The sequence below is a fragment of the Varanus komodoensis genome, unplaced genomic scaffold (genome assembly GCF_004798865.1).
Source record: "Varanus komodoensis strain SLA01 unplaced genomic scaffold, ASM479886v1 scaffold86, whole genome shotgun sequence".
Lineage (NCBI taxonomy): Eukaryota > Metazoa > Chordata > Lepidosauria > Squamata > Varanidae > Varanus > Varanus komodoensis.
In genome coordinates, this window is record NW_025336554.1 from 2,174,999 (window position 1) to 2,199,166 (window position 24,168).

The 24,168-nt window shown below is 42.6% G+C and overlaps 2 protein-coding genes across 2 annotated transcripts; both read left to right on the plus strand.

Moving 5' to 3' along the window:
• The first annotated feature begins 1,680 nt into the window (after positions 1–1,680).
• On the plus strand, positions 1,681–5,838 carry LOC123016543 (vomeronasal type-2 receptor 26-like). Its single transcript, XM_044417055.1, has 4 exons — positions 1,681–2,496; positions 2,894–3,121; positions 3,726–3,852; positions 4,937–5,838. Exons 1-4 carry the CDS (start codon positions 1,696–1,698, stop codon positions 5,836–5,838), a joined length of 2,058 nt encoding a protein of 685 aa, XP_044272990.1. The 5' UTR covers positions 1,681–1,695.
• An 8,600-nt stretch (positions 5,839–14,438) lies between these two features.
• LOC123016586 (vomeronasal type-2 receptor 26-like) lies at positions 14,439–18,309 on the plus strand. The gene is made up of 3 exons (XM_044417100.1): positions 14,439–14,516; positions 15,716–15,842; positions 17,408–18,309. Exons 1-3 carry the CDS (start codon positions 14,439–14,441, stop codon positions 18,307–18,309), a joined length of 1,107 nt encoding a protein of 368 aa, XP_044273035.1.
• The last annotated feature ends 5,859 nt before the right edge of the window (positions 18,310–24,168 follow it).

Sequence of the window (24,168 nt, forward strand, 5' to 3'; positions counted from 1 at the left end):
AAGGAAGGACTCCCTGGAGAAGAGCCTAATGCTGGGAACAATTGAAGGCAAAAGAAGAAGGGGATGGCAGAGGATGAGGTTACTAAATGCAGTCACTGAGGCAGTTTGTGTGAGCTTAGGTGGACTCCAGGAGTTGGTGGAGGACACGAAGGCCTGGAGGAGTGTTGTCCATGGGGTCGCAATGGGTTGAACATGACTTCGCAACTAACAACAACAAATCATCAGACAGATGTGTATTATAATGGCTTAAATCCTAATGGCTGAAAATGTCCATTTAGATACATTGAAGGGCATTCCTCTACCCCTGTGCCTCCCACCTAAGCCTATTCAGTGGGAAGTGGATGATCCATGGCAATGAGGGGGATACCCAAATGGGATTATGCACTGGTGTACTTCATTTGTGAGGAAGCTTCATTGGAAACTGCTGACTTCTATCTGAGGTACCATGAGTAGGATCCCACTCTTCAATTCTTTTATCATGAAATAGTCCAGGGCATGGTCTATTTGGAAGATGAATATCAATAGTGCAAGTGCAAGATGAGGATAATGATGATGCCAAAAGCAGTGTGAGCTGCTATCAAAATACTGTGTGAGGAACATTCTAATACAGGAGGTGACTTTGTTGCTTCTAGTGTGGTGCCAAAGAATTACCAACAGATCTTGGCCTTGATGTTTGCAGTGCAGGAGATCAATGACAACCCTCTCATCTTACCCAACCTGACCTTGGGCTTCCGCGTCTATGACAGCTACTTCATGGCCAAGTGGACTTATCAGGCCACCCTACTACTGATTTGCACAGCAGGGAGATTAGTCCCTAACTACAAATGCGACAACCAGCAACACTTGATAGCAGTCATTGGGGGACTGGATGCCCTAACCTCCCTTCATGTGGCTACTTTCTTGGATATCTATAAGATTCCACAGGTGGGGAGCATGTCTTTAGGTGGCTTGGGAGAATTGGAGTCTGACATTTGCTTCCGATTCATTATGTACTTTCATTAGTGCTTTGAGATGAGATTTGTACTTTGGAAATAAGTGCAGAGACAGTTTGCTTTGGATGAGCAACAACATCAAAAATAAACCAATGTGGGGAGATGGTAATTTCAGCTGGGACTCAGTTCCTTTAAGCAGATGTGGATCTGAGAGTGGAGGGTCTGAGGCAGAGTGTCAGACCACATTCACATGAACATCACATTCTATTGCGATATTTCATGGACATTCCTTGTTTCCTTGCGCCTTGCTGTAGCTCTCCTTAGGCACAGAAGGGGAGAGCTCTACATTTGGTTCTTTCTGCGAAACAGTCTTTGCATTCACCTCCAGCCTGAATCATTAACCATTTCTGGAAAAGATCAGAGTATTTTGGGGATGGAACTGGGGAGTTAGACCACTTCTGAATATTACATTGCCTCAGAAAATCAGATTCATCATGCTCAGTGGTTTGCACAAAATCTGAATTGCAGGAAGTGGGAGGTTGCCAGATTTACAGAGAACAATGACACAATCAGGATCCCTGTATTAAGGTACTGTTTAGAAGATTGCTGAGGGAATATAGGAAAACATTTTGAAAACATTGATGCTGCTGCAAGAATGTCTGTAGAATTTGGCTTTCTCCCTCTCCTTCTTGTACCTCCTTAGCTGATATATGGCTCTGCACCTGTGATGAATGATAAAACCCCAGGCCTTTCCTTCTACAACATGACTCCCAGGGAGTCCCTTCAGTATGCAGGCATTCTCTCTTTGCTGCTGCATTTCGGGTGGACATGGATTGGGACAGTCATTATGGATAATGACAATGGGGAGCGATTCCTCCAAATGGTGGTGCCACTGTTTTCTGAGAGTGGCATCTGCTTTGCCTTCATTGAAAAAATCCCTGAACTTACTGTTGGCTCTGATATTAAAGACCTTTTTGTGAAGGGGGCAAAAGTACGTGACAATATTGAGGACAGTACAGCCAATGTATTGGTGGCCAATGGAGAATCTTATTCCATGGCACTTTTCAGATACTTACCGTATCTATCAGAACGAGAACATGTGACGGACACACCAATTGGTAAAGTAGTGATTGCAACAGCTCAAGTGGAGCTCACATCGTTCGTCTATCAAAGGGATTGGAACATGGATTTTTTCCATGGTGCGCTTACTTTCACTATTCAATCCAATGATATCCCAGGTTTTCGAGAATTCCTTAATGCACAAAACCCTTTTAGTCCAAAAGGAGATGGATTTATTAGGTCATTCTGGCAAAATGCTTTCAGCTGTGTATTCCCAGATCAATCTCTGGGCAGTTTAGATCAGAATATCTGCACTGGGGATGAGAAGCTGGAAAGACTTCCTGTGACTTATTTTGAAATGCGCTTGACTGGCCACAGCTACAATGTCTACAATGCTGCCCATGCAGTGGCCCATGCCTTGCATACCATGTCATCATCTGGTCCAAAGGACAGAGGAATGGTGACCAGAGGAAGACTGACATTTCAGAGCCAAGTGCAATGGCAGGTAAACGCTTAATAGTCTCATGTAGGAGAGACAGGCAGCTTTCTAGGAAAAAAAAAATCAGTAGAAAGTAGGGAAACTCATTCAGTTCATATTTGAACTAGATGGTCATTTATGTTCCCTCCCACTGCAAAGGCCAAGTTCCTCAAGAATGTTTATGTTCAAGAACATTTGAGATAGGCTTTCTCACATGAACTGCCTGCAAAATTGACTGAAACCTCTGAAGCAATATATACATTTGAATGAGAGAAGTATCTGACCTTAAACTCAGTACTAAAGCATTACTGGACCAAGTGAAAAGCAATAAGAATAATTTCAGTCATCCAGTGCAAGTGTTTCTCTCCTTCTGTCTGCATGATTCCTTTCACAGTTTTTCTAAGCTCCTTCCTTTTCATTCCAGCTCCATCATTTTCTGAAGGCCGTTTCATTTAACAACAGTGCTGGGGACAAGGTTTCTTTCAACCAGAATGGAGAGTTAGTAACTGGATTTGATGTGATCAATTGGATTGTGTCCTCAAACCAGTCCTTTCAAAGAGTGAAAGTTGGGAGGATGGAGGCCCAGGCTGCTCCTGGCCAAGCTTTCACCATCAGTCCGGATGCCATAACGTGGAACAGCTGGTTTAATCAGGTTTGGGTCTTGGCAGAGTGGCATAATCTGTACATTTGAATAACATGTAATTTCAGAAATGACATGTGCATTTAGATAAATAATTAACATAAATACTTAAAAATAATTAACGCCCCTTTGATTTCAGTGGTAGTGCTCTAGGAAAAGCTAAGATTTGACCCATTTCTTAGTAAAAATGTACCATGCTCACTTTTCTTCTTTGTAATATGTGTATAAAATAAAATTTATTGTTTATCTATCCAATGGAGCATAAAACTTGACAAAATGGCAGCACACTGAAATATAATTTTGAGAAAATTTAGGAAAGCTTGAAACATAGTGCTTTTCCTGACCCCAGTGGGAACTGGATTGGTCATGCCATTCATACATGATCTTGAAAACCATTTTTTGCTGGTCATTTCCATTTACAAGCAGGTAAGAAGCACACATGCAATTTTCTTTGAAGACATGGTTGTATAATTTCAACTTTACCAAAGAATTGGAGAGCATTTATGGAAAAGTAGTTCCTGGAGGGTTTGGCAACATACAAAGAGATTGAAGAACTGGAAGGATTCCACTGAATAATTCTCATGATTCTTATTCTCCTCCTCCCCTGATGCCTTAGACACAGCCTCTATCCACGTGCAGTGAGAGCTGCAATCCTGGTTCAATGAAGAAGATAAAGGAAGGGGAGCCCTTTTGCTGCTATGATTGCATCCCATGCCCGAAAGGGAAGATTTCAGGCAAGAATGGTAGGTATTAGAGTGTACATCTGTTCCAAATGCATCAGATAAAATAAAGATTTGCCATATAAAAATCTTTCTTCAGGGACTGAAGTGTGATAGAGTGGGCACAGGTGGGACAAGGTGGAAGAAGTTGAATGGGGGGAGGAAGTAGGTGTGTGTGAGCATGTGTGTGATGGTTTGCACCTGTTGTTTCAAATGACTCAACTGCAGTGGATTCTAAATATTCAGGATGTGTGGCTGATCCTTGATCATTGAAACACACACTTTCAGAACTTTCCCTTGAACACTGCACAGATTCTTCTGTTGAGTCTAATAGATCAAAGAGCAATTAATAACAAGTAACAGGGTCTCTGATCATACTCAGTACATCTCTGGGAGCAGAGCCATATTATCCTATGTCTACCTTTTCAGAGCAAGACCTTGCCTTAGTACTGCACCTATCCACATCCCTTAAATCAAGGCCAGCCTGTTTCTGTGCAGGTTTATTCAGAAAAAAATCCCAATGACCTCAATAAGGCTTGTTCTAAAGTAAAGAAAATGTATGATAGTGGCCATAAAGTCAATATGCTCTTCATTGCATAGACCATGCTCTGTCCACTTTCATTTGCAAATTCAATCGGGATCTCTCAGGCATATGACTGTGAGTGAAATGGATGCTTCAGACATGCTTTCAAAGCCCCATACTATTTTGTTCTCTGCATTTCCTCCTTAGATATTACCATGGCTGGCATGTGTTAGAGCTTCATTTTTGATAACTGCTTCCCTCTCTATGGAGCCCAGGAGGCTCTGGACTGAATTCTTTTTGGTAGGAGCAGCACTCTGTGTGACCCCACTGCCCAAAATGCTATATATCAGGCCAATACAGCATGGTCCCCTTCAGGCTGTAAACACCTTTTAAATTTACTCATGCAGATAGGTGAGAATTTTTTTCAGTTGGTCTATAAAAGGAAATCCGTGCTTTCTTCATATTCAGAGTGGATTTTACAAATGTGGATGCAAGAAACTAATGCATTCTCTACAGAAGTTCTTGTAGCCTGTTGGTAGGACCTGCAGAATGCACGAAAACATGTATATATTCATTTTTCCTCAGATATGCATTACTGTTATTCATGTGAAGATGGAAAATACCCAAGCAAGCACCAGGATTTCTGTATTCCCAAGTCTGTTAACTTCTTTTCTTATGAAGAACCTTTGGGTGTCATTATAACCTCTTTCGTTATTATTTTCTGCTTGATCACGGCTCTGGTGCTGGGAATAGTTTGGAAGCATCACGAGACGCCCATTGTCAAAGCCAACAACCGTCACCTCACCTATTCTCTCCTCGTCTCCCTCCTGCTCTGCTTCCTCTGCGCTCTGCTCTTCATTGGCCAACCTCAACAGGTGACGTGCCTCCTGAGACAAACTGCTTTTGGCCTCATCTTCTCAGTGGCTGTTTCTTGTGTGCTCACGAAGACAGTCATGGTGGTTTTGGCCTTCAGAGCCACCAAACCAGGATGCACAATGAGGAAGTGGATGGGAAAGAGACTGGTGAACATCCTCCTGCTTTCCTGCTGCCTTCTTCAGGCAGCCATCTGTCTTGCCTGGTTAGCAACTTCTCCTCCTTTTCCAGATATTGACATGCATTCAGTAGCTGAAGAAATTGTGCTGGAATGTAATGAGGGATCCATAACAATGTTTTATTGTGTCCTGGGCTATCTGGGCTTCCTGGCAATGGTCAGCTTCATGGTGGCTTTTCTTGCCCGGAAGCTGCCAGACAGTTTCAATGAGGCCAAGTTCATCACTTTCAGTGTGTTGGTCTTTTGCAGTGTGTGGTTATCCTTTGTGCCTTCCTACCTGAGCACCAAAGGGAAATACTTGGTGACTGTAGAGATCTTTTCTATCTTAGCCTCCAGTTCTGGCCTACTGGGTTGCATCTTTTTCCCCAAATGCTACATCATTTTGCTGAGACCTGAGTTGAACACGAAGGAACATCTAGTAAGGAAAACAGCTTGAGAAATGTATGTGTCTACACATTATGCTGCAGCTTGCAATCCATCTGTGTGGACATGGTTTTGTTTTGCAGCCCTAGTGGGTGTTCTAAAAAGATGCCATTTGCAAAGCAGTTATGCCCTTGTGGGTCAGGACAAAGTGAAAACACATGCCATGTTCTGTTCAACTGTATGCTCTACTGAGACATTCATACTATTTTTATTTCTCTACTGCTGAATAGGTTTCCAAGGAGTCCAAGCCAATATTATAGCTATTTGTTGCTATCAGACTGTAGTCCCACTCTTGTGTACACTGTCACTAAGTTTTTGTGGCCATGATTAACACCCAGAAAAAGATGTTGGACTGCAACAATTTCTCATTTGGACCATGGGAGATGTCCTACTGCCTGACCCAATATGATGGCTTTTAAAACAGAGTTGTTAACATCTTTAAGTTAAAGTAAGTATTTTATAGGGGATTATATAGCAACGCAAGAAGGCTAGGTCATTGGCAGGCTTTACTTTACTGATATCTTTTGTCTTATTTCTATTCCTGTACCATCATTTAATGTTGGGTGAATAACTCTTGTATTTGATAGGCTGAAATGGTGAAGTGAGTCCAGGAGTTTTGTTTTATGCTGGTCTGTGAATGTAATAAAGATTATTAATTTGAATTTGAATTCATCATCTGAAAAACTGCAGCATGAATTTCAATTTCTTCCAATTGATTTTATAACTGCAATAATATAAAAAATAATTTTGCCTTTTATTTGTTGTATGGATAAAAGTAGGTTTAAGACGGTCAGCACTATATCATCTTCATAATGGAATATTTTCTATTTTTCTCCATCAATTTTTAAGCCATTTAGCATTCCATTTATAAGGATCTTAGCATGTTGCTTAGTATGAATTGCTTGGATCCAGTTCATAACTCTCATACCAGTTTAAATATTTGTGAGTTCTAAAGAGAAAGAACCAAGACACAATATCAACACTTTTTTCTGCATCTGGAAAGACAAATACCTCTATTTTCTTCTACTTAACAAATTATATAGTCAATCACAAAGCAGACAATACTTTCAATCAGTCTCATGGGATAAATCCTGATTGATCTGTATGGACCTTTTTTTCTAGACATCTTCTTAGTCATTCAGCCATTATCAAAGTAAAAAGTGTGTATTCACATTTAAGAATGAAATGGTTCCATACAAGTGTGGCTGGGAAGGATCATTGCCTCCTCAGTGTATCATCGATACAGAAACACAGAAACAGAGTGAGTCAAAGGGACCTCCAGGATCATCTAGTCTGATCCCCGGCTACATACATACATACATATATGTGTGTGTGTGTGTGTGTGTGTGTGTGTGTGTGCGCGTGCACGCACAAGTGTGCGTGCATGTCCGCGTGCTTTTTCTCATAATATAAGTAATGATCTCTCATCTTTCATTTCTTTCATTACTTTTTGGAGTGGCAGCATTAATTTTCCTGACACTTATAAAACATTGCAGAGAGACCATCCAGTCCAGTTGCATTATCTTTTCTTGGCCTTCTGATTGCTTGTGAAATCGCTTGCATGGTAATAGGGCCATTTTCCTTTTCACTTTGGTCTGATATAAATTCATTAGTATGGGCTTCCTCTGTCTATGTAATGCTCCATTCCATCTTCTGAGACTGAACTTTCTTCATACAGGTTTGGAAAAAAACAGTTGCAACATTTTCATATAATTTATTTTTTTGCGGGGGGGGGGGTTACCCTCTTTTGTTTCTTTGACTTGTCTTTACTGAGATCTAATACTCTATTCATATCACTTCAAATCAATATTTGCCTCCCTGAAAGTCCATTAGTGATTGAAAATAGTGATAATAAAATTTATCTAGTGCATCATTTGGAGTGTACCTTTCCATTTGGATATCTTAAGAATGATGGGTCATCCATCTGAGTCCTTCTATTCTTCCATGGCATTCAGGCTTGGATTCTTAAGAGGAATTGCAACCCCTTTCTTTTTAGTGTCATATCTTCATATTTCCTGCTCCATTTATTGCAATTATAATATGGGCATACGTTTTGTTTATAGAGAGTGTTTTGATTTTGAAGCGTTTAGAACTTTTGAATGTTTAGAAGGAAAGTTTAGACTATTAATATTTATTGACAGAATTTTCCTTTTGGCTTTTTATTCTGAGCCATCACTCAGTATAGTTACATCTCCTTTTCATTGCAAAACTAGCAGTGTCAATTTCTCTTCACCCGATCAGGGCAGGGGTTAAAATTGTCTTCCTCACAGGTTTCATGTGCCCCCGCAACCCTTTATCTTGTTCCTGAAAATCTCTAATGCCATTTTATTTCTTCCTTTGTTTCATAATCTTATAAGAATTTGAGATTTGGGTACCATTTTTTATTTTAAAATCACAGGAGAACAGCTTCTTCCAAATTTTTCTAACTTTCTTAATATTAATTCACTGGGAAAAAAGAGGAAATTTAAGACCATGAGTAATATATTTAAGAGAGCTAGGAAATAGATGTGGAGGGTGGGGAAAAAGAAAAGACAAAATTAATATATTCTGGGAAGGTTAAACTCCTAAGAGTGTGTTACATGAAAAAAATACTATTGATTATATTGTTGTCCAACAGGGAGACAAACAATCCAGAGTTCTCTCCTTTCACTTGGCCCATAAATAGGGCCATTAAGAAATTAGAAATCAACTTTCAGGAGAGTTTCTACAGAATAGTTCTTGGCCAAAGCTTAAGAACAGTAGTTTCTTTTCACATCATTTTTAAGTCAGGGAGAAAAGGACGAATGGTGCCTGATCAGCAAGAATGTCCCCCACCTACGACTGGCAAGTTCCAGTCAATGCAAACTGCTCAAATAAATGACCATCACCATCCAGTTAGTCATTCTTGGCCTCCTGGCACAATTAACAAATGATTTCATAGCTTTAGATTTTTAAAGCCCAATTAGGAGATAGATGGAAAGCAGCTGGCTGGGCATGAACTCTGATTGAGTGGGGGGTGAAAATTTTGTATAATCATTTCTGGAATTTGCATTGTTCTTAATAAAGGTATGGCTCCCAGTTTATACTAGGATCACAGCATGTTATGCCTAATGGCTCGACATAGGAGTCACGTGAGAGAGGGCTAGAAGCTCACAGTGAGAGTCAGGCATTGGAACAAGGGGATTTATACTTGGTGTCCAGGGCCCAAACGGCCCCTCTGCAGCCCAACTCTGAGGCTTCCAAGCGAGTAGCCTCCCCACACCCTAGCTCTGAGTTGTTTGAGCAGGGTGCAGCTTCCCTTCCTCTAGACTCTGAGGTGTTTGAACAAGTTACCCCCCCCACCCGCCTCCTGAATCTGAAGCTGCTGGGCAGAGTCCTAGGGAACAGGAAGAGGTAACAGGAAATTTATGGAACACCCAGCTCAGGAGAAGATTGCGGTGGTTAGACCAACTGGGACGGCAGGAGAGAAGTTTGTCCCACCCACGAACAGAAAGATGTGAGAGAAGATTGAGATCCATGTGACCTTACCCTTAGGGTTCAGAAAGGAGGGGGCAACTGAGCTGCAAGGAGCTCATCGCCAGAGCATATCTGTTGCATCATAAATCTTGTAGCAAATAGCAATAAAAGTCTTTAGTTTTATTGCCGACTGCTGCGTGAGTTAATTGGAGATGAGAGTTATGTCCTCATGACACAGCACAACAGGAGAAGAGAAGTAAACCCCATCCCATACACAGCTTTTAAGCTTCCTCAAGGAATTTAGTGTGAGTGGGAAAATTCCATTGGCAGGGTAGAGAGAATATTGCAAAGCAAATAGCTGTAGAGGTAGGAATAATCTTCACTGCCCAAGCACTATGGTCCCAGTCAAAATCTGGGTTCTGTATTCTGACTTCAGACTAAATCCATAGATTCCAGTTGAGTTCATAATCCATGCTGTGTTTACTCTCATAGTTCTGTGCTTCTTTCTGATGACTCCATTCAAATTTATTTGTAAAACTTATAGAAATATTGTGCTCAGCATCAAGTGTGGAAAGCAATGCCTGTTTTCAACTGATGTCAAATTGCTATATGCTCCTTTAATTATCTAAAAGAGCAGTTCAGTTACTACTCAACATCCCCACAGATTCCTAATGAACATGGCAACTCTACTAGGCTGTGAAGAAAGGTGGCAATCCATACAGGGGTCATTAATCATACAGATAAATAAGGACAGCCACTGCTCTGAAGGAGCTGACCTTTCTAATCTCAGTGCTCCAAATAGGAAGAAGTGAATTTGCATGAAGAGCAAGCATTTGTCCTTCTACTCAGCATGAGGGAATTAGGAGTGGTGTTGCTGAACTTGCTTCTCCAAATAGCCAGCAAGGCTGATGCTAAAAAATGCAAGAACCGTGAGCCACAGCCTCCACTTCATGAGTATCAACAACTGGGTGATCTCATGATTGGTGCCATTGCTTCTCTGTCCTTCATCGTTCCTGATCCATTAGCCTTTACTGGAGAACCCCCACTAGCATTACTTGATGAAGTTTCGTAAGGCGTTAATACCTTTTGTGTGTGTGCATGTGTCCACTTGATTAATTCATTCATAAGTTTGATTTATTCATTCATAAGACTGTCACCAGAATATTTGTATCAGATGCAGGCTGTGAACAATGGCTTGGGAAGTAGGAGAAGTTCAAATTATGAAAGGCATGTTTTTCTGCATGGCCAGAAGAATGCATTTTAGGGGCAATTTAAGGTTCTTCACATTTATTTCAGTTCTGTTTGGAATCGCTCTGTATCCTGTACTCTGTGCTTCATCCCATCACAATCATTTTAATTGTTTTCATATACCTAATAGATGTTCCTCCTAACTGGAACAACAATATGAGCAGACAAATGTGTCTTCTAATATTACAAATGCCAATAGCTGAACTTGTGCAGGGCACTCCTCTCTGACCATGCTTCACACCGTTCCTGGGCTTCCCAATAAGCCTGCTTATCGGGCAATTAATTAGCCACTGCCATGAGGATGATAATATCATTGTGTTATGAGTTGATGCTATTCATGTGGGAGAAAGGGTCATTGGAATCTAGAGTTTTCTCTCTGAGCTGACATTCATAGGATCCCAGTATTCAATTCTTTTACCTTGAGAAAGCCCAGGGAATTTTGTATTTGGAAGATGAATATCAATACTGTCTGTGTTAGCATTGCATTGTCTAAGGTAAGTCAGAGATGTGATTGAAATGACAATAATGATGATGCCAAAAGTAGTGTGAGCTGCTTACAAAATATTCTGTGAGGAACGTTCTAATACAGGAGATGACTGTGTTGCTTCTAGTGTGGTGCCAAAGAATTACCAGCATATCCTGGCCTTGACATTTGCAGTGCAGGAGATCAATGACAATCCTCACATCTTACCCAACCTGACCTTGGGCTTCCACATCTATGACAGCTATTTCACAGCCAAGTGGACCTATCAGGTCACCTTGCTACTGATATGCACAGCAGGACGATTAGTTCCTAACTACAAATGCAATCTCAAGCAACACTTGATAGCAGTCATCGGGGGACTGGACTCCCAAACCTCCCTTCAAGTAGCAACTCTCCTGGATATCCATAAGATACCACAGGTGGGGAACATGTCCTTAGATTAATATGGGGAATGGGAGTCTAACATTTGCGTCATGTTCATTTTGTTCTTAAGTTGATGCATTTGTGCTTTGGAGATGGAGATTTTTACATTGGAAGTAATCATATTCTCTATCTCCTTGGGATAACTAAGAAGACTTAATCTGAAACAAGCTATTGGGGACAAGGGGTATCCACCGGGACTTCCTTCATTTATGTGGTCATGGATCTGAAACAGGAAAGTCTAGGCAGAGGCTCAGACAACATTCACATTGGTATCCTGTTCCATTTTTAATGCCATGAAAACTCCTTATTTCCTTGCTCCAGCCCTAGGCAGAGCAATGAAGGATGGAGCTCTGCATTTCTTTCTCTGTGTACCAGGCTCTGCATGCACTACCAGTCTGAATCACTAATCATTTCAGGAAAAGCAAGATTATGTTGGGGATTGAACTGTGGAGTCAGTCTGCTTTTGAATGTCACACTGGCTTAGAAAACAAGCTTCATTTTTTTTTTCAGTGGTTTTGTCAAATTATGTATCACTGGTTGCCAGATGTATAGAGATCGTAGCACTATTATGAAATTATTAATTTTATGGTAATCAACATATTGATGAAATGACTGCTCTGTGCCCTCTCTGTGCCCTCTAAGGACTTATACTATGAGAGGGAGTAGGAGAACACCCATTCATTAGGCAATGATTGAACACCTTATAATATTCTGATAAATGAACAGGAGGAGGTGTATTGACAAATGCAGACCTCTTTGTGTATTTGGACCACTTTTGCTGAAGGATCAGAATTATTGCTAGGAAGTTGTATACTTGCCATCCAAGTCCATGGAGATGAGCGTGCATGCAGAGAGAGAGAGGGAGAGAGGGAGAGAGGGAGAGAGGGAGAGGAGTGTGGGAATTCATCCCTGCCTCGCAGCATTCATGCTGTAGCTAGGCACGTTACGCTCAGCCAATAGTATTGTAATTTACCAGCCAATAGTATTGCAACTTACTCAGCTAATAGCATTGTACTTCACCTGTGTAACCATATAAGGCTTGTGACCATATATAGCAATAAGTACGCTTCCTGTTACCCGCGCCTGCGCATAAGCAATCAATAAGCCTTTGTGAATCCTGTGCTTGCGCACAATCAACTAGGGTGTTCACTGCTTTACTCGATGGCTATTGGATTACGCAAGTATAAATGTATCAATCTGTGAAATAATAAAAAGGGCTGCTTGTGTTGACGCAGTAGGATTTTTCTGCGAAGATCTTCTTTGTTCTCCCGAACAACCAACCAAGCATGCTTTAAAACTTTATCTCTCGTCTGCAGTGTTTTATTTCTCTCTCTGAACTCTCTCGCGCCGATTGTCGGAGCAGGCACTCCGACAGAGGAGAGGAGAGGAGAGGAGAGGATGGAAAAATAATATGATGTACTCCCTTCCAGGCATCATTGGAGCTCCCCAGAAGGGCCGTGACACACTGGGGATCCTTGCAATACAGTATTGTTGAGATGTTTGCTGAGGTTATATGTGCAAATGTTTTGAAATCATCAAAGCTGCTACATAAATGTCTTTATTTATATGGCCTCGCTTCTTGTCTGTGTTGTATCTCCTTAGTTCTTATTTGGGTCCGCACCAGTGATGAACGATAAAACCCCAGGCCTTTCCTTCTACAACATGACTCCCAAGGAGTCCCTTCAGTATGCAGGGATTCTCACTTTGTTGTTGCATTTTGGGTGGACATGGATTGGGACAGTCGTTATGGACAATGACAATGGGGAGCGGTTTCTTCAGATGGTGGTGCCACTGTTTTCTGAGAGTGGTGTCTGTTTTTCCTTCATTGAAAAAATCCCTGAACTTGCTCTTGGCAGGGATATGAAAGACATGCTTCAGAAAGGGGCAAAAATGCGTGATAAAATTGTGGACAGCACAGCCAATGTTTTGGTGGCCAATGGAGAATCTTATTCCATGGCATTTTTTAGATGGTTCCCATATCTATCAGAACGAGAATATGTGGAAAATTCAATTGGAAAAGTGATAATTGTGACAGCTCAGGTTGAGCTCACATCATTTGTTTATCAAAGAAATTGGAACACAGACTTTTTCCATGGTGCTCTATCTTTCACAATTCAATCCAGTGATGTCCCAGGATTTCAAGAATTCCTTAATGCACAAAACCCTTCCAATCCAAAGGGAAATGGTTTTCTTAGGTCATTCTGGCAGGGTGCTTTCAGCTGTGTATTCCCAGATTCACTTCTGGGCAAAGTAGTTGGCAATATCTGCACTGGGGATGAGAAGCTGGAATATCTTCCTGCAACTTTTTTTGAAATGAGTTTGACCGGCCACAGCTACAATGTCTATAATGCTGTCCATGCAGTGGCCCATGCCTTGCATGCCATGTCTTCATCTGGTCTGAAGAACAGAGGAATGGTGACCAGAGGTGGACTGCCATTTCAGATCCAAGCACAGTGGCAGGTAATACTGGATAGCCTCATGTGGGAGAGAACCACAGCTTTCTAGAAAAGAAAATGCATCAATGTAAAGTAGGAAAACTCATTCAATGCATATATGGGTTTGATCATCAAATATGTCTCTTACACAAAACAGCAATGTCCTTGAATATATGTCTTCATTCAGGAATATTTAAAATGCGCTCCCTCACATGAACTGCATTTGTAGAATGGCTAGACAATTTACTCAAACTTTGAAGGATTTTAATCTAACCTTTGAATGAGAGAAGTATCTGACCTTAAACTCAATATCATAGCATAAGTGGACCAAGTGAAAGACATGAAGAATACTGGCCATCATCCAGTGCAAGTATGTCTCTCCTTCTGTCTGCATGATTCCTTTCATATTTTTTCTAAACGCCTCCATTTTCATTCCAGCTCCATCATTTTCTGAAGGCCGTTTCATTTAACAACTGTGCTGGGGACAAGTTATCTTTTAACAAGAATGGAGAATTAGTCACTGGATTTGATGTGATCAATTGGATTGTGTCCTCAAATCAATCCTTTCAAAGAGTGAAAGTTGGGAGGATGGATGCCCAGGCTACTCCTGGCCAAGCATTCACCATCAGTCCAGAAGCCATAACATGGAACAGCTGGTTCAATCAGGTTAGATTCTTGGCGGATTGGCAAATCTACCCACGTGAATAACACTCAGTCTCAGTAGTGACATGTGTGGCTTATTTCATTTGACAAGGATGGGCCTTGAAGAATCCTTAATTGTAACTGGATAGACCAATATGTGATGCAGTGAATGAGAACCGACAAGCTTCTCCCCTGCTTCCTGTGCTGCTCAAATAAGCAGCTGAAATAGCTGAAGGAATAAAAGAAAAAACAAATTGTATGAATTCCCTATGGTTTGACTATACTTACAATCATAACTGCATTTGTAACTTAACTGCTTCATTATGGAACTAGATAATATTATGCAATTATGAAGACATGTTCTGATCAGCGTAGTCAGACTTAGGACAGAACAATGACAGAAACAGAACCCAAATTAGTTATGATTAAGGTCCCTCTGATTTCAGCGGAACTGCTTTAACATTGACTGAGGTTTGATCCAGTTTATATTAAAAATGTACCATGTTAAGTTTTCTCTTTTGTAATATGTCTTCTTTTATTATTCCTCTACTCTCTCATCCATCCATCAGATGTATATCACACTTTTTTCTTACAACATACTCAGAGTGGCTTACATAATTTCACATTAAGATTGAGTTCTATTCCAGTATAATCATGGGGAAATCGTAGTCTTGTCTTAATTTTCTTTCGATTGGTTTCAAAGTCAACTTGGCATACAATGATCCAAACCAATGGGATGTTTTAAATGGAGGGAGGAGGGTAAGCAGCAATTCCACTTGTGCCAAATCATGTGGACATGATTCCTTTTAAACAAAGAATGCATTTTGAAGAATGCATAAAATGCATCGCTTACATATTCAAAGTTGCAGGAAAAAAATGCCAAAAATGGAACACATTGATCTTGGGAGAATATAGGCATAGTTGAACAGTAATGGTTTTCCCAACTGCAGAAAGAGCTAGGTTGATCACTTCATTCATGTTCGAACTTAAAAGCCATTTTTTGCCCCATTTTTCCATTCCACTTGCAAGCAGGTGGGAAGCATGCATGCAGTTTCCTTCCGTGACATCTTCATATAATTTTAACCATCCAAAGAATCACAGAGCACCTTGATGGAAAAGGAGGTCCAGGAGAGCTTGGCAACATACGAAGAGATTGAAGAACTAGAAGGATTCTGATGAGTAATTCTCATGATTCTTATTCTCCTCCTCCCCTGATGACCTAGGCACAGCCTCTATCTGTGTGCAGTGAAAGCTGCAATCCTGGTTCTAGGAAGAAGGTCAAGGAAGGGGAGCCATTTTGCTGCTATGATTGCATCCCATGTCCCATAGGGATGATTTCAGGCAAGAAGGGTAGGCATTAGAATTTACATTTATTCCAAATATCTGTGATAAGACCAAGAACAAGTATATAAATGATCTTTTTTCAGGGATCCAAATGTGATTGAATGCAGTCAGGTGAACGATGTTGAATAATGGGGGAGTAGGTTGGCTTGTGTGAGCAGGTATGTGATGGTTTGTCCTGTGGTTTGAAATGACCCGAATGCAGTGAATGCTAAATGTTCAGGTAGGGTGGCTGTTCCTTGACCATTTAAACAAATGTTCTTGGAGATTGGCCTTGAACACTACATAGGTTCTTCCATTGATGTGAAAGATCGTAACTGATGAACACTGAATAATGAGCAGAATCTAGTCACAGTCAGTACACTTCTTCTATCACAGATGTATTATCCTAAATCTATGTTTTCAAATATCTTTCTTTAGTTCTACAACTCCCTACATCCCTTAAATGAAGTCTAGCCTGTTTCTGTGCAGGCTTACTCAGAAACACTTCCCATTCAGTTCAATTAGGCTTGCTCTAAAGTCAAGAATATGCAAGATCCTGTTAATTGCCTAGAGCATTCTCTGCTTGTGTTTGTTTGCAAAATCAATCAGGTTCTTTCAGGTTTATGGCTGCAAATGAAATGGATACTTCAGATATGTATACAAAGCCCCACACAATTTTTTGCTTGGTACTGCATTCCTTGGCATTTCTTAGAATTGCCATGTTTAGGCATGCGTGAGAGCTTTATTTCTGTTTATTTTTCATATGTGCTTCCCAACTGTTCTAGCTGTGGAGGCCCTGGGCTGGATCCTTTTTGGTGGGAGTGGCACTCTGTCCCCACTGCCCAAACTAGGTTTCTCCATAAAATGCTCTGAAGTGGAGCTTCAAGGCACCTGATTCCCTCAGGGACTGCTGGGTTTTCTTCATATGAATGGGCAGGAAGGGACCATGGAGCTGCAAGGGTGTGTTTGGGGGGAGGGGGGAGATCAACCAGACCTTGAACTACTCCATTATTGCATTCTGACCCTGGGCCATGGAGGCTGTAGCCAATAAAAATGTTGCCCTGTTTCATCCAATAAGCCAATTTAGTGTTATTCCTGATTTCTACATATGTATATGTCATGTTGATACTGCAGCTGTAAACCCAAATGTACAAATGCATCTATCCAGCAGGGCTGATGGCACTCAGTGTTTAGTTCATGAAAATCTGGGTCTGAAATGACTGTGTATTTAGGCAAGTAAGTGCAGAATTAGGGTTCCTCCACTCCCCCATCCACACCTCATCCCATGAAAGACTCTTCATCCTCAACAGCCCTATGGCAAGCCAACACAATAAGCCTCTTCATGGACAAAACGGCTACTGAATTTGGCTCATGGAGATGGGTGAACATTTCTTTTGAATTGATTTGTGATTGCATATGGGCAGTTTCTTCAAGTTCAGAGTGGAAAACACTAGAGATTTTCAAAACATGGGGTTAATGAAATTATGGATTCCCTAATTTCACTAGAAAACAATATAGCTGAGAAACTGATATGGCCTGTTGGTAAGACCTGTAGGATGCATGAGAACATGTATGTATTCATTTTTCCTCAGATATGAATTACTGTTGTCCATGTGGATATGAAAAGTACCCTAGCAAGCACCAGGATTTCTGTATTCCAAAGTCAGTGAACTTCTTTTCTTATGAAGAAACCTTGGGCATCATTTTAACCTTTTTCATTATTCTTTCCTGCTTGATCACGGCTCTGGTGCTAGGAATGTTTTGGAAGCATCATGAGACGCCCATCGTCAAAGCCAATAACCGGCACCTCACCTATTCTCTCCTTGTCTCCCTCCTGCTCTGCTTCCTTTGTGCACTGCTCTTCATCGGCCGGCCGCACCAGGTGACGTGCCTCCTGCGACAAACTGCTTTTGGCTTCATCTTCTCAGTGGCCGTGTCTTGTGTGCTCACAAAAACAGTCATGGTGGTTTTGGCCTTCAGAGCCACCAAACCAGGATGCAAGATGAGGAAGTGGATGGGGAAGACACTGACCAACACCTTTCTTCTTTCCTGCTGCCTTCTTCAGGCAGCCATCTGTCTTGCCTGGTTGGCAACTTCTCCTCCATTTCCAGATAGTGACATGCATTCAGCGGCTGAAGAAATCATCCTGGAATGTAACGAGGGATCCATAATGATGTTTTACTGTGCCCTGGGCTATCTGGGCTTCCTGGCAATGGTCAGCTTCATGGTGGCTTTCCTAGCCAGGAAGCTGCCAGACAGTTTCAATGAGGCCAAGTTCATCACTTTCAGCATGTTGGTCTTTTGCAGTGTCTGGCTATCCTTTGTGCCTTCCTACCTGAGCACCAAAGGGAAATACTTGGTGACTGTAGAGATTTTTTCTATCTTAGCCTCCAGTTCTGGCCTGCTGGTTTGCATCTTCTTCCCCAAATGTTACATTATTTTGCTGAGACCCGAGTTGAACAAGAAGGAACATCTAATAAGGAGAACAGCTTGACAAATGCAGCTGTCTGTACATTTTTCTGCAGTTTACAGTCCATCTGTGAGGACATTTTTTGTGGTTTTTATTTTTTTGTGCAATTTGTCTGTAGATTTGTACAGACAATTTGTCTTTGCAATAACATCTCATTATCCCTAAAGTTCTTCAGTTTCTTCTTACTTTAGACTGAGCTTCACTGATATACATGGCTTGACTCTTTGGAATATCATGCAGGTGGACTAAAAAGAGTCCCTCAAATGCAAATCAAGAATGACATAGCATTCCTATTTCCTGGAAGTACTCCATTGAGGAATTGAAATTGTACTTACATTGTCTTTGAGCAAAGCTGTTTTCTTCAAAAACCAAAACAAAATGATGACATATTAAGCCCTTAAAGCACCGTGTAAGTGTGGTTAGATTCCTGCATAAGGCATGTGGGAGATGAGCAGTCTGAGGGGTTCTGACATGAAACAGACGTCATTTTGCTGAGAAAGAAGTTATAGGGGTCTTGTGGAATTTCTTTGTTGGAAGGTTTATTTATGTGAAGCTCAAGATGAGTGTCTGCAGCATCAGTAGTTCAACAAACATTTGGGCACCCCTCAGCTACTTTTTGGAGTTCTTTCCCAGAGTTCCCAAATCAACTCTCTTACTCCTCTTCTGTTCGAACTCTCCAGCTGTGCTTCCTCCTACCTGTCTGGACTAGCAGAAGAAATTCTAGCAATTCAAATTAGAAGAAAAAATGCCTGTTCAAGTGCTACAGAATTTAGTAAAAGGTGATTATCAAATAAAAGATTGTTATGGAGACATTCTGAAAGGGTGGTTGTAGTAGAGCAACTTGAATGCATAAATGATTTTACATTAAGTAGCATTTATCTCCTGATCCTGGTTGAGGTAGCACTTTTATCCTTGTATTTTTAAATCTGTTTATCATTACTATGTTATTTGTATTGTTTTATATTTGTGTAATTATGGGTTTTGTTTTTGTTAAAATTAAATGAAATGAAATAATAAAGGCAGAATATGAGAGGGAAGATAGACTCCTTCATCACTTTGTGAACAAAGGCACTGAATTATAAGGGGTCCCTGAAGAGCAGTCCAGTATTACCCCAACCACACAGCAGTAATAAAGACAAGACCATCCACCATCCCACAGAATGTGGGTCTGTTGTATTTGTATGTGTGTATGTCCATGTGTGTAGTGCATGTGTTTCTGTGAATGTTTGTGGGTGATATTCAAGTTTCCACCTGAACATTTACGCAGCAAACTCCATCAAGGTTTTCTTTAAGCCAAAATAACATGCATAGGCATCTCATCCCAACCACAATAGTACTCAATGACAATGCAATGTATGGCTTCAGCAAAAATGAAGGACAATGCATTAGTAATCCAGGGGGGTGATTCCCAGACTATCTCACTTCACGCTGGGCTAGGTCTTCAAAAATGGAATCAGCAGACCAAACCTGAAAGCAAGTGAGAAGAAAGTGCATTTTGAAGCATGGGAGTTGTCAGCCAAAGGGGACCTAATCATGGTGGACTGTTTTGCTCATCTCCCGCTTTTCCTTCAGTTCTCTATGTCTGCCTTTTCTTATTAAAAATGCCTCCTGATAATATTCTTACTTGATGCAACTCTGGTTCAGTGCTGTATTGGTTGCATGCTTACATAAGAGGTATGATCCAAACATAAATGCCATTGGAAATCTCTTGGTGGGGGACTGCCCTTTCCCCTTTCCACCATAGCCTCCAGATGTGCAACACATGGCTTCTTGTCTGACCCCTTCCAACTTGTGCAAACTTTGCAGGCAATTTCAGTTCCAGCTTTTTTCAGCTAGTCTGCATCTCTTCAGGAAAGGCAACTCTTCACAGCAAAAGAAGCATAATTAAACACAAAGCTGCACAAGAGTAGTGACTTCACTTTTGCCAGGCTATAGGTACTTAAGAAGAGCAGTGTGGATTCATTCAAGGAACCTCTCTAGTGAAGCATCTGGTTTCCTCCAGTGGCCAGCCAACTACACGTGGAACCCCAGAGAAGGCCAAGAGAGCAGCAACCCCACCTCTCCAAGGGTGGATTAGGATCAGTATGATATTGGCATTTTTATTATGATCCCTTTCATAGTGATCTCCAAGAGGAACAAAATTGGAATGCAAGAACTGGATCACAGGCAGGTCAGGCAGAAAGTTCTGGAGAAGTGAAAAACTTCTCACAAATGCAAATGTGTTCTGTGTCTGTGGAATAAGAGAAAAAGAGCATGCAGCTGGCTCCAGATCATGTGACAGCAACTGAACTTGCTGGAGAAAAAACAGGTACAACAAAAGAAACAAACCAAGGGTGTACTGCTGACCACTCCATTGCAGTCCGGACAGTTAAAAAATCTCGAGCAGCATGCATGGATCCACAGAGACACTTAGGGACAGTATGACTGACTCTGACATTCTGTGAAGCAGGGAAGATGGCCTGAACTGAAGCTGGAGAATAGTAATAGGATGCCACTGGAATGCTTGTGGAACCCACCACTTCAATCTGCCTCCAAAAGCCCTGTTTCAACCTTTCCGCCATCAGATAAGAGACATCTAAGACAGCAAGAGTCACCAAGCCAAGATAAGGAGTGGGTGCAGGGAATGAGGAAAGTAGAGCCTGTAGTTATGAAATTCCCCATAATTAATTCACCTCTGAAACTCTTTTAGCTCAACTGGCTTGATTATATAAGAGAGTATTCACAAGCTAAAGGGGAAGACTCTTCTGCTTTTCAAATATTATCAGCTTCCATTATATGCTTTGCATGGTGCTCCCTTACTCTCCCCCACCCCACCCAGTTTCCCTGCTCTTGCTGGCATCACCAGAATGTAAACATCTTGTGACAGGATACTTTCACTTTCACATGTTAGTACAGCCTTTTCCAACTTGGTGCCCTCCAGATCTTGGTTTTTGGTAGAAGGAATGGTAGCAGTAGCAAACGATACAATCCAAATACTCCCTGCTTTTTAAAGGTGCAATTGTGTTCCAGCAAATCATTTCTAAGCAAGGAAATCAAGCAAGACTTCACTATTTGGATTTCACTCTGAATGGGATTAAAATGCAAATGCTTTAAAAATACACCTGTGTTTTAAGGCAGCCTTTATTGCTCTTGACATTCTCTTCTCACCCTTGCTCAGGAGGGGAGGCATTTACTATGAATGTTGCTATGAACAGATAAACAGCTATCTTCCCATTGCACCCCAATGGAGGGCTCACAATCAGATAGAGAGTGCAAAACAAGATTTGAACTTGTTACAAAACTCAGTCAACAGCTAGGGACAACCCGCGTGGACCCCAGACCTCAAGCCAAACAGAGTCTGAGACATGACTTAGAGCCAAAACCAGCTTGAGTCATTGCAGAAGAAGGAGGGACAGATGGTTGACACCTGTTCTCCCTTCTGGTTATTCCCCTAGCCAGAAGGGTCCAGGTAGCCTTATCAACTGCCCCCCGGGCCTGTTAGTGCTTCTGCTTAATGCCAGGTCGGTCCATAATAAATCATCCCTCATCCACGATCTGATTGTGGATGAGGGGGCTGACCTGGCTTGCATCACGGAGACCTGGGAGGGTGAAGGGGGGGAAGTCTCCCTCTCTCAACTATGTCCGCCTGGGTATCTGGTCCAGCACTGACCATGCCTGGAAGGGAGGGGAGGGGGGGTCGCTTTGGTTTACCAAGCTTCCATCTCCCTCACGGGGCTTCCTGTTCTCTCGAGGCCAGGTCTAGAGTGCCTCTACTTGGTGTTGGGCGAACGAGACAGATTGGGGATTCTGTTGGTGTATTGTGCACCCTCCTGCCCAACAGAATCCCTGCCTGAACTGAGGGAGATCATCTCGGACATGGATGTTGGTCCTGGGGGACTTCAATCTCCATGCCAAGACTGTTCTGTCCGGGGTGGCTCAGGACTTCATGGCCTCCATGATGGCCATGGGGCTGTCTCAACATGTCATCGGCCTGACCCATGAACGTGGACACACTCTGGACCTGGTTTTCTCGATGGGGCAGGAAGAGGGGGACCTGAGGGCGAGGAATTTACGTCTGACTCCCCTGTCATGGTCAGATCACTTCCTCATGAGGCTTGAGCTTGAAGGAGGACTCTCCCTCTGCAAGGGTACGGACCCTATTGTGTTGGTCCGCCCCCAGAGTCGGATGGATCCGGATGGATTTCTGAAGGTTCTGGGGGAATTTCCAATCGATTAGGCTGGTGCTTCTGTCGAGGCTCTGGTTGAAGTGTGGAATGGGGAAATAACCAGGGCTATTGCCACGATTGCTCCTAAGCGTCCTCTCCCACTGGGCAGAGCCCGTTCATCCCCTTGGTATACACCTGAACTATGGGCGATGAAGCGAGTCGGGAGACGTCTAGAGCGTAGGTGGAGGAAATCATGGGATGAATCTGACTGAACACACTTGAGAGCCCATTACTGGGCCTATGCTGTGGTGGTGAGGGTGGCGAAAAGAAATTCTTCTCCGCTTCCATTGCCTCCTCAAAATGCCATCTGGCGGAGCTTTTTTGGGTGGTACAAGGGCTGGTTCATCCGGGCCCTAAAAAAGATCCTGTACCACCCTTGATGGCCTGTTGTGATGACTTTGCCAAGTATTTTAAGGAGAAAATCGCTCAGATTCGTCACGAGCTGGACTCCACTAGTAACTCAGACCCTTCAGGGGAGGAATCAATGTTGCCGTCTGGTCCTAAATTGTTGGATGAGTTTCAGTTATTGCAGCCTGATGATATGGACAAGGTGTTTGGACAAGTATGTCCCACCACCTGCTTACTGGACCCTTGCCCATCTTGGTTATTTAGCAAAGCCAAGCATGGGATAAGGACCTGGATCCTGGAGGTTGTCAATGCCTCTCTGAGGGATGGCTGGGTACCTGCCCCTTTAATGGAATCAGTAGTCCAGCCAGTCCTGAAGAAGGCATCCCTGGATCCAGAGATGGTCACCAATTATAGACTGGTGGCCAACATCCCGTTCTTGGGCAAGGAGTTAGAGCGGGTGGTGGCGGGACAACTCCAAGCACTCTTGGATGAAACTGATTATCTGGACCCATTGCAGTCTGGCTTAAGACCCGGATACGGTACTGAATCTGCCTTGGTCGCTCTGTACGATGACCTGTGCAGGGAGAAGGACAGGGGGAGTGCGTCCCTGTTGGTTCTCCTGGACCTCTCAGCGGCTTTCGATACCATCGACCATGGTATCCTTCTGGATAGGCTTGTGGGATTGGGGGTCGGAGGCACTGCTTTGCAGTGGTTCTACTCCTATCTCAATGGCTGATTCCAGAAGGTGGTGCTGGGGGACTATGGCTGTGCACCATGGCAGCTCTGCCATAGAGTTCTGCAGGGCTCTATTTTGTCCCCCTTGCAATTTAACATCTACATGAAACCACTGGGAGAGGTCATTAGGAGGTGTGGGCTGTGGAATCATCAGTACTCTGATGATACCCAGCTCTACCTCTCTTTCTCAACCGATCCAGGTGAGGCAGTGGCTGTGCTGAACTGGTGCCTGGCTGAGGTAATGGGCTGGATGAGGGCCAATAAACTGAAGCTCAATCCATACAAGACGGAGGTCCTGTTGGTGGGTGGTTCGGACTCTGGGGTGGGGGACCTGGACCTTGTCCTGAATGGGGTAGCACTCCCTCTGAAGGACAGGGTCCGCAGCTTGGAGGTGCTCCTCGACCTGAAACTGACCTTGGAAGCTCAAGTGTCGGCCGTGGTGAGGAGCGCTTTCCATCAGCTTCGGGTGATGCATCAGCTGCGTCCCTACCTGGAGGACGATTGCCTGGCAACAGTGATGCATGCATCGGTCACTTCCCGATTAGACTTCTGTAACGTGCTCTACATGGGGCTGCCCCTGAAGACAGTCCAGATA